General features: G+C 42.6%; 1 protein-coding gene across 4 annotated transcripts; it reads right to left on the bottom strand.

The window, feature by feature from the left end:
• Nucleotides 1–644: 644 nt before the first annotated feature.
• rae1 (ribonucleic acid export 1) lies at nucleotides 645–5,552 on the bottom strand. Of its 4 annotated transcripts, none has more exons than XM_014134950.3 (13): nucleotides 5,448–5,552; nucleotides 5,002–5,120; nucleotides 4,767–4,871; nucleotides 4,549–4,641; nucleotides 4,377–4,463; nucleotides 4,141–4,227; nucleotides 3,674–3,745; nucleotides 2,148–2,276; nucleotides 1,818–1,924; nucleotides 1,639–1,714; nucleotides 1,325–1,519; nucleotides 1,117–1,202; nucleotides 645–936 (listed from the first exon to the last, which is right to left on the bottom strand). In XM_014134950.3, coding segments are annotated over exons 2-13 (1,119 nt in total). In that variant the 5' UTR covers nucleotides 5,083–5,120; nucleotides 5,448–5,552; the 3' UTR covers nucleotides 645–935. The 4 variants fall into 4 exon arrangements, with proteins under 4 accessions (XP_013990425.1, XP_013990427.1, NP_001134447.1 ...); XM_014134952.3 differs by having other exon boundaries at nucleotides 2,169–2,276; NM_001140975.1 differs by lacking the exon at nucleotides 5,448–5,552 and having other exon boundaries at nucleotides 658–936; nucleotides 2,169–2,276; nucleotides 5,002–5,121.
• Between the last annotated feature and the right edge of the window lie 5,377 nt (nucleotides 5,553–10,929).

Below are 10,929 nucleotides of genomic sequence, written 5' to 3'. Positions count from 1 at the left end.
TCCCTGAGCTGACTAGGTACAAATCTGTCTTTCTGCCCCTGAACAGCTAGGCTGTCATTGAAAATAAGAATTTGTTCATAACTGACTTGCCTAGTTAAATAAAAGGTTAAAAAAAATTAGACAAGGGAATTTAGAAATATGTGGACCTGCAACTGTTGATGCTGGTGGGTAGGAGCAATGGGCCAGTAACTGAAAGGTTGCTGGATTGAATCACAGAGCTAACAAGGTAAAATTCTGTTCTGAGCAAGGCTGTTTCCTGGGTGCCGATGTCAATTAAGGCTACCCTGCCACCTCTAAGTATCCCCTTTCCCAAATACAGTGTCCCTTTTATAGAAATCCAAATGGGTGAAACAGTTACAGAAGCCCATGTAACGATACCATGTATGTTCTATGCATTCTTGTTTGTTTAGTGTTCAAAACATATGTGAATATGTGCAGGGGTTGGCGCAGCGGTCTAAGGCACTGCATCTCAGTGCAAGAGGCATCACATCCAGCCGTGATTGGAAGTCCCATAGGGCGGCGCACAACTGGTCCGGGGTAGGCCATCATTGTAAATAAGAATTTGTTCTTAACGGACATACCTAGTTAAATAAAAAAAATATGTGCAAGAGGAGAATGAAAAAAGGTGTTGCAAAAAACAGTCGGATAGTGTAACTTGTCTTTATCTACTCATTTATGTCATTCTCCAATATCGTTAAATTGTACAACAATGTAACAGAGAAAAAAAACATGACTTTAAATGCAACCATGGTATCGTGACAATAGAAAATAAAATATCAGATATTTCAAAACAATATCTTATCACTCTCCAACCCCTATTTTGCAAGCAGCAGCTCCACCATTGGTGTTGGCACAGGAAATGAACAGGGTCGTGCAGGCATGATGTGTGTGTTTGACAACCCTCCATTTTGCAAACAGGTGAGATATTGGACAAATCTAGAGACATGAGAGAAATGTACAAGCCATTAAGTCTGTTGCTTTCAAGTCTTTTCTTGTCCACCTATATACATGTGGTTCTACATTTCTTAATGACAGCATAGAAAATCATGTCTTGTGACGGTCACCATAGAGGTGACCAAACGTGATTGATGAAATGACAATGGCATTCTGACTCACCATTTCTTGTTCCGTGGTTTCAGCTCCTCAGTAGCATTACGCAGGAAGATGTAGTTCTTTTTCTGAGGATTGTAGTACTCATGTCCCTGAGGTTTAACACAAAGATGTATCAATTTTGCTTATTTAAAATATTGCCTGGCCATTTTGAAAGAATAGAATGAGTCTTAAATCAACCTATCATAACATGAGGTACGAGATAAAATGTTACCTTTGACCAATCATAGCTGGAGGCGTAGGCAAAGATGTTGCCGTTGTTGTTGAAGGAGCATGCTGTGATTGGCTGGTCCAGCTGCTCTGAGGTCTTCAGCTTGGTGCGGGCGTCTTTATCCCAGAAGCTGAAGCGACCATCCGACCCAACAGTTGCCAGTGTCCCGTGGACAGGGTGGAAGGAGATGGCATTTACCTGTTTGATCAGAAACAGCAAGGTGTTTGCATGAAAAACACCCCAATATCTTATGCTACCTACTGACTGTAGCCAAATGTATATGAAAGCAGGGTGGAGAGAGCAAAATCTGGACTCACAGCATAGATATCTTGTGGTGTGGCTGTATTGGTTCCATTCGACCTGTGGCACTTAAAGGTGAAGTTATCCTTGGCTCTACAACACAAAAACACAGTGTGGTGAGTAAGTAGGGTGCCGTGGGTGGTAGCTAAGGTCTTTCTCACAGTTTGTAAGGAACAGCCTGGTTTGTGGCACTCACGGGTTAGGAGGGTTGATGTAGTGAATGGCGACCCGCCCTTCAATGCTTCCGAGAGCAAATCCAGCAGGCTTGTTCTGTTTGTCCTTAAAAATGGCTATGCAGCGGTGCTGATACAGGGAGATGGAAGAGGTAGTGTTAGGGTACACACCACAGGCATGAACTATTCATGAATAATTGATCATCAATGGAAACTGCACTCTGAAAAGGTGTGTGTATGTACAGTAGTAGACAGTCCTGTAAATGTATTGTTCATTTTTTTATGTAACCTTTATTTATCCAGGAAGTCCCAATGAGGTCAAAAGAACTCTTTTAGGGAGACCTGTAAGTCACCTGGTATGTGAGACCAGTCACCTGGTGTTTGAGTGGTGAGTCTATCCTCCTAAACTCAGACGGCTGGTTTTCAAGCTGATATACAATCAAACCTCGGTCTGCAGACGCTACCACTGCCATGGGGTACACCTGAAAACAACAGGGAACCAATCAGCTGAGTTGACAACACATGACTTATAAAACCAGCGGCCTCATTTATAACCGTTGCGTAAATTTCACACCAAATACCTGCGTGTGCCATCTCTGAAAAGAATGCGTACGCCAAAAAATAGAGATTTATAAATTTGGTGCACACATGTTTTCCGTTATAAATCAGACCTGTCATAAAACTGAGCACGCATGAACGAGTATTAAAACTCTGCCCGGAAAACGCCCTCCGTTCACCTTTTATTGTGACAATAACGCTCCCTTTATTTGCTGTATAATTTTTCGCTATTGGAATTAGGCCACGGCAGTTTCTATAAGAAAGATCAATGGCATATTTGATCACATTTCTGTAGAGGTGTGGGCAGAAAGGTATGCTATTTTGCAGTAACTTTTCCACACTAAACATGAATGCTGCTTATAGCGAGTGCCTGTCTGTGCATTATGCAAGATTGCTTGTATAGTGGAAACAATTTAAAAGTAGGCTTCAGCCCACACTTCAATATTTTGTTTATCAATAGATTGTTTCTATCCCCTGCTTTGATATAGGCTCTAAGATTAAATAGGTTTATGTCATGCTCCTATCGCACAGCAATACTGTCGCTTACCCATACTGTCAAATATTTTACATAAGCTACTTGTCTATTTACTGTGTTGGCAGAAAGGTAAAAAAAAATGCAGTAATTTATGATGTATTTCTGAAAGAGAAAACAATTGGCATACAGTAGTAGCATACATACTTCAAAGTAAAAGATCAACTGTGTTGATGTTCACCTGTTACATTCGTCTGTAGGCTATAAACCACGCTGCATATGGGATCACGTATAGCAAAACTTGAAATACATTGCCTATCTATTTACATAGACCCAATTAAATGAGAGATGCGCATGGTAATTTGTTGTATGGCTACTTCAGGAATATGAACCCATCACAGCCATAAAAATTGAGGAATTTATTCAGAAATAATTATGAAAATAACAATTCTGTAATTATTTTAGAATCCAAAAACAAAACACACTTGATATTTGTTCTTCTCACTAACAGCAAATGGCTGCATCTTGTTATTATGTGTTTATGAATAAGCGTGTCACCATATACCCCATTTGCACAGGCCAACTTTCCTGCTTGCAATACTTAAACCGCCAGAAGATGTGTGTACGCATGGTCTTAGTTTGTGTGGAGGAAAGGACATGCTCACGCTCATTTTTTTAACATACGCACCGTTTATAAATGAGGCCCCAGGACAGCACACTTTAAGCAATTTTCTGGGGAACATTTAACTCTGCTGAACACAATTCAACTCTGCTGAATGCTATTTAGAGCTATTATAGAAAACCACTTAAAGAATATGAATGACTGGAGCTTTAGCACCAGGTCCTCACCACGTCTGCACAGTAGCACCTCTCTGGCAACTGCAGAGACATCATTGGGTTGGGCGAGCGGGTGTCCCAGAACTACAGCAGAGCAAATCAAACAAATAAATTAACGATTAAAAGTATAACTAAGATAATGACTTTATGATCACAATGGGGAAATTTTGTTTGTGACACTGTTTACATTAAAACATATTATCAAAGCATACAAATGGACAAATACAGACAATACACACAACGAGAACAGAAAAAGTGCAATTCATGGGTGATTCATAATGACTGAACTGTACACAATCTACACTTCACATCGGTACAATGTCAACTGTAAGCCAGCCCGCTTGACCTACTAGTGACTGTCATTCAGGAGCCTTACTGCCGCTGGGATAAAGGACTGTTTGGCTCTATTCCTTTAATAACCTATAACTATATAATAACTATTATATAAAATAGTTCCCAATCCCAATCATGTTTCTTACCTTCAGAGTTTTGTCCCAGCTGCCTGTCATGATGCAGTTGTAGTTGGGGGCTTTGATCCAGTGGACTGTTCTGATAGGAGCATCATGCTAAATGGAAACACAAATCAAAGGCCATTTCTAATATGATCTAGTGTCAATAGAACTTGTCAATGTATTCAAGGGAAGCACAGAGAGGTGATGAAACTACCAATTGAAAAATAACACTGAAAACAGTATTCATAGCCTGAAATATTTACCTGTGCGATCTGTATTGCCTGGTTGCTGTTGAGGTCCCACATTTTGGCAGTCTTGTCACAAGACGCTGTGAAAACCTTGCTACCGTCCTAAAAGAGCAAGGGAACGAATAAGTAAAGTTTCATTCAAACACCTCATATGGTTGGTAAAGATATGGGATGTGAGGGGGCCTACTTCGCTCCAGCAGACATCAAGGACGGGACCTGTGTGCATCTGCTGGGCTTTGGGGACTGTCTGCCCGTTGTCCTGTACCTCCCAACATCTCACCTGGAAAAATGTAAGGAAACAGTCTCATATGTTGTTACAAAGTGAATGGGTTTTAGACTCATAGCAACAAAAACGGCATAAGTATGAAGTGGGCACTTTAAGTGGAACATGACGACTTGACTCACATCATTGGCCCAGGATCCCCCTATCAAGAAGTTCCCTGGCATGGCAGGGGGACTGAACGCCAAGCAACTGATGCTGTCATCTGGGGGTGAGGTTACTTCTACATCCTGTATGAGATAACATATAATTCAAAATCAAATACATTTCAATTACACCTCTCAGAACAAGTTCTACTAGTAAAAAATATTGATTATTAAGCAGGTTACAGATAGGGAATGTTATTAGCTAGCTACTTACCTTCATTGGGTTGTGGGTGTCCGTGGTTGCCGCTCCAAATCCCCCAGCGCCAAAGCCAGTGCTGCCCCCGAACAAACTCATGACGTCGGATTGACTTGAGCCAACACGCGGTTAGTAATCTTAAATGGTGCAGAATAGATAGCATTACAATAACGTGGTTATTCAACTAACCTTTACATGATAATATACATAAAGTACAATAACGCAAGAGGACCGCTAGCGAGTTGTCAAATTGTGGCAACAGATTTAGTTATTTTTGGGCTTCAGTGATTGAACGTTAGCTAAATGAATGGAGGTTACTCATAGACCATTATCATGTTGTTCACTTAGCAAGCAATACATCTGCACCAAATTATCATATCAACCGACGCAGTGATACTAAATAGCTTACTTTTGTCCCAGTGAAATGCAGTAGTTTCAAATGTGTACATATCAATTGTGTTTACCTTTTTTTTTACGCTGAGGAGAAGCTTGGTTGAAGAAGAAAACGCAGAGCAATGAGCGGAAAAGGAAGTGCTTTCATTGCACATGCGTCGGCAATTTAGGGCCGGTTCGAGGTAGTATTCATTGCAGACGCGCTGCACAGATAATCTCATCTCACAATGAAATACGGGTTTTACATGTAAAAATAGTTCAATCTGAATCGCTGGTGATATCTGGTTATTTTGACGTTGTTCTAATTCCTCCCATGATATAAAACGAGGTTTACACACTTTCAAGGATTAGTTGCATGATACACATTTATTTGGGTGTTACCTATTCAATATAATCAACAAGGCAAACCAAACAACATATTCTCTTAAAAATGGAACAGTCATACAATAAAGTTGAATATTTGTGTTGTTATTGTAAAAATCAGGTTTAAAACAATTTGAACTAGACTTTGTATTTTCTTTTTTTGAACAAATCAGGAGTTTCTTTGATATCATGTGAATAGCTTGTAAATTCTTGTTTACTATTTGAAATCAACAACCTCTTATATCCAAGGTGCCTGCTCAGTGTTTTTCTTAATATTGAGTTGCACCCCCTGCCCTCAGAACAGCCTCAGTTTGTTGGGGCATGGACTCTACAAGGTGTCGAAAGCGTTCCACAGGGATGCTGGCCCATGTTGACTCCAATGCTTCCCACTGTTGTCAAGTTGGCTGGGTGTCCTTTGGGTGGTGGACCATTCTTGATACACACAGGAAACTTTTGACCCTGAAAATCACAGCAGCTTTGCAGTTCATGTCACAAACCGGTGCACCTGGCACCTACTACCATACCCCATTTAAAGGCACTTAAATATTTTGTCTTGCCCATTCACCCTCTGAATGGCACACATACACAATCCATGTCTCAAGGCTTAACAATCCTTATTTAACCTGTCTCCTCCCCTTCATCTACACTGATTTGAAGCGGATGTAACAAGTGACACCAATAAGGGATCATAGCTTTCACCTGGATTCACCAGGTCAGTCTATGTCATGGAAAGAGCAGGTGTTCTTAATGTTTGTATACTCAGTGTATGTTATTATATATTACACACACACACTCACACGCACCATATAGATGTCATCCTAATTTCTCCCACATTTTCTGTAGTCTCAATTTGAAAGTCATGTGCTCTTATTAAAGGACATCTGGCTATTTTCACCCACTGACAGTCTGCTGTGATGAAGTATAAAGATCTCAGATAAGCCTGTAAAAGCTGCAACTGTATATGCATTCATAAATCAAGCCCTTTCTTGAGTTGACATCTGGGATGGTGCAACTGTTGAGAATCTGAGTCTATGGTTGTTGTGAGGGAAAGGGGTTGAGTGTGTATGAGTGTGTATGAGTGTGTATGGGTGTGTGTGTGTGTGTCCCACAACTGTTTTTTTTAATTTTTTTAATTTTTATTTAGGGGTGGATGATTTTAAATATTTTATTGGACAATAAACATATATAGCTTATTAACCTATATGGTCCAAATAATGATGATCCAAGCTTCTTTGAAAATATATATATAATAATTTATCAACTCTACCAGCAAAACTAGACTCTATTATTATGGTGGGAGATGGTTTTAAATACCTCTATGGACCGTAAAGGAAATCACACTACAAACTATCACCCCCAGGCACTTAAGGAAATCATGAATGTCATGGATATATTGTAATTAGTGGATATATGGAGGCTTAAATACCCCGACCTAGTGAGATATACATGGCAGAGGCTTAATCAATCTAGTCGACTTGATTACTTTCTTATGTCATTCTCTCTGGCACCAAAAGTTTAAAAAGTGTTGATAGGGGACAGAATGCGTTCGGACCATCACATAATTGCCATATATATTACTCTTACATAATTTCTACGTGGGCGAGGATATTTGAAATGTAATCAAAGCCTACTGGATGATATCTTGTTATTAACTAGAACAGAAGAATTTATAACTGACTCTATCCACTGGGATTCTCTGCCTCTAACCCTATCACTGGCTTACTGGTGCTCTTCCATGCCATCCCTAGGAGGGGTACATCACTTGAGTGGGTTGAGTTACTGACGTGATCTTCCTGTCTGGGTTGGCCCCCCCGACCCCTCCTGTCTCAGCCTCCAGTATTTATGTGTCGGGGGGCTAGAATTTAGACTGTTATATCTGGAGTATTTCTCCTGTCTTATCTGGTGTCCGGTGTGAATTTAAGTATGCTCTCTCTAATTCTTTCTTTCTCTCTCTCAGAGGACCTGAGCCCTAGGACCATGCCCCAGGACTACCTGGCCTGATGACTCCTTGTTGTCCCCAGTCCACCTGGCCGTGCTGCTGCTCCAGTTTCAATTGTTCTGCCTGCGGCTATGGAAGTCTGTCCTGTTCACCGGACGTGCTACCTGTCCCAGACCTGCTGTTTTCAACTCTCTAGAAACAGCAGGAGCGGTAGAGATACTATGAATGATCGGCTATGAAAAGCCAACTGCCATTTACTCCTGAGGTGCTGACCTGTTGCACCCTCGACAACCACTGTGATTATTATTATTTGACCCTGCTGGTCATCTATGAACATTTGAACATCTTGGCCATGTTTTGTTATAATCTCCACCCGGCACAGCCAGAAGAGGACTGGCCACCCCTCATAGCCTGGTTCCTCTCTAGGTTTCTTCCTAGGTTCTGGCCTTTCTATGAGGTTTTTCCTAGCCACTGTGCTTCTACACCTGCATTGCTTGCTGTTTGGGGTTTTAGGCTGGGTTTCTGTACAGCACTTTGAGATATCAGCTGATGTAAGAAGGGCTTTATAAATACATTTGATTTGATTAGATTTTTCCGACTTCGGTTGAAGTCGGAAGTTTACATACACCTTAGCCAAATACATTCAAACTCAGTTTTTCGATGGTATTGAGGTCAGGGCTTTGTGATGGCCACTCCAATACCTTAACTTTGTTGTCCTTAACAATTTTGCCACAACTCTGGAAGTATGCTTGGGGTCATTGTCCATTTGGAAGACCCATTTGCGACCAAACTTTAACTTCCTGACTGATGTCTTGAGACGTTGCTTCAATATATCCACATCATTTTCCCTCCTCATGATGCATCTATTTTGTGATGTGCACCAGTCCCTCCTGCAGCAAAGCACCCCCACAACATGATGCTGCCACCCCCGTGCTTCACGGTTGGGATGGTGTTCTTCGGCTTGCAAACCTCCCCCTTTTTCCTCTAAACATAACAATGGTCATTATGGGCAAACAGTTCAATTTATGTTTCATCAGACCAGAGGACATTTCTCCGAAAAGTACGATCTTTGTCCCCATGTGCAGTTGCAAACCATATTCTGACTTTTTTTATGGTGGTTTTGGAGCAGTGGCTTCTACCTTGCTCAGCAGCCTTTCAGGTTATGTCGATCTAGGACTTTTATTGTGGATATAGATACTTTTGTACCTGCTTCCTACAGCATCTTCACAAGGTCCTTTAATGTTGTTCTGGGATTGATTTGCACTTTTCGCACCAAAGCACGTTGATCTCTAGGAGACAGAATGCGTCACCTTCCTGAGCGGTATGACGGCTGCGTGGTCCCATGGTGTTTATACTTGTGTACTATTGTTTGTACAGATGAACGTGGTACCTTCAGGCGTTTGGAAATTGCTCCCAAGGATGAACCAGACTTGTGGAGGTCTTCAATTCTTTTTTCTGAGGTCTTGGATGATTTCTTTTGATTTCCCCATGATGTCAAGCAAAGAGCCACTGAGTTTGAAGGTAGGCCTTGAAATACATCCACAGGTACACCTCCAATTGACTCAAATGATGTCAATTAGACTATCAGAAGCTTCTAAAGCCATGACATCATTTTCTGGAATTATCCAAGCTGTTTAAAAGCAGAGTCAACTTAGTGTATGTAAACTTCTGACCCACTGAATTATAAGTGAAATAATCTGTCTGTAAACAATTGTTGGAAAACTTACTTGTGTCATGCACAAAGTAGATGTCCAAACCAACTTGCCAAAACTATAGTTTGCTAACAAGAAATGTGTATGTACAGTTGAAGTCGGAGGTTTACATACACCTTAGCCAGATACATTTCAACTTATTTTTTCACAATTCCTGACATTTAATACTAGTAAAAAATCCCAGTCTTAGGTCAGTTAGGATCACCTGTCACAACTTCCGCTGAAGTCTGCTCCTCTCCTTGTTCAGGCGGCGTTCGGCGGTCGACGTCACCGGCTTTCTAGCCATCTCCACTCCATTTGTCATGTATCCATTTGTTTTGTCTTGTTCCCTGCACACCTGGTTTTCATTCCCCAATCAATTCATATGTATTTATTCCTCTGTTCCCCATCATGTCTTTGTGTAGGATTGTTTGTGTTACATGTATTTTGATATTGTGGATATTGTTACGCGCATTACTTTTTGTCTATGTTCCGTGTTTTTTAGGCACATTTTATTTTATTTTTGTGCTGTCATTTTGAAAGGAATAAAAAGTGCGCCTGTTCACTACACTCTGCTCTCCTGCACCTGACTTCGCCTCCGATACACACTCCTAACAGAATCCTACACCAACCATGGAGTCAGCAGGAGCAGGTACCCCGGTCAGAGGAGTCGAGAAACGCGTCCAGGAACACGTGGCTATGCTACATCATCTCGGTGCCATGATGGATCGCGTTGTCCAGACCATGGACTGCTGGGAGAGACAGGAAGTCTCGACCAGCTCAACCGGGGTTATCTCTACCCGTCCCATCCGGATCCAGCTCCAGTGGAATACGTCTCTCGCTTCCCAGGGAGTATGACGGGACGGCCGCACAGTGCCAGGGGTTCCTTTTACAACTGGACCTATACCTGTCCACTATTCACAAAGCTCCCTCAAGAGACGAGAGAGTATCCGCCCTCGTCTCATGCCTCTCGGGGAGAGCTCTGGAGTGGGCAAATGCCGTGTGGGGAGAGGAAGACGCGGCGTTGGACCACTTCGAGGAATTTACCTGCCGTTTCCAGGCCGTCTTTGACCATCCGCCCGAAGGTAGAGCGGCGGGTGAATGACTCTTCCATTTGAGGCAGGGGACGAGGAGCGCACAGGATTTCGTGCTGGAGTTCCGGACGTTGGCCGCTGGAGCAGGATGGAACGACAGGGCCCTCATCGACCACTATTGATGCAGCTTACGTGAGGACGTCCGACGGGAGTTGGCCTGCAGGGATGCCACCACCACCTTTGACCAACTGGTGGATATGTCCATCCGGTTGGATAACCTGCTGGTCATCCGTGGACGTCCTGAGGGGGCTCTGTCGGTTCCATCTCCCAGCACTCCTGCTCCGGTGCCCATGGAGTTGGGAGGGGATGCGCATAGGGAGGCTGGAGGAGGGGCCTTCACGTGCACCATCTGTGGCCGCAGAGGGCACACTGCCGGTCGGTGCCGGGTTGGTCCCTCTGGGAGTCGAGGCAGCTGGCAGGGCACTCTGACGTCACCCCAGATGAGTATACACCACTCTCATCCAGA

Source organism: Salmo salar, chromosome 13 (assembly GCF_965601325.2).
Source record: "Salmo salar chromosome 13, fSalSal1, whole genome shotgun sequence".
NCBI lineage: Eukaryota > Metazoa > Chordata > Actinopteri > Salmoniformes > Salmonidae > Salmo > Salmo salar.
The sequence above is the reverse complement of the archived record's forward strand: the minus strand, read 5'-3'. Positions and strand labels throughout refer to the sequence as shown.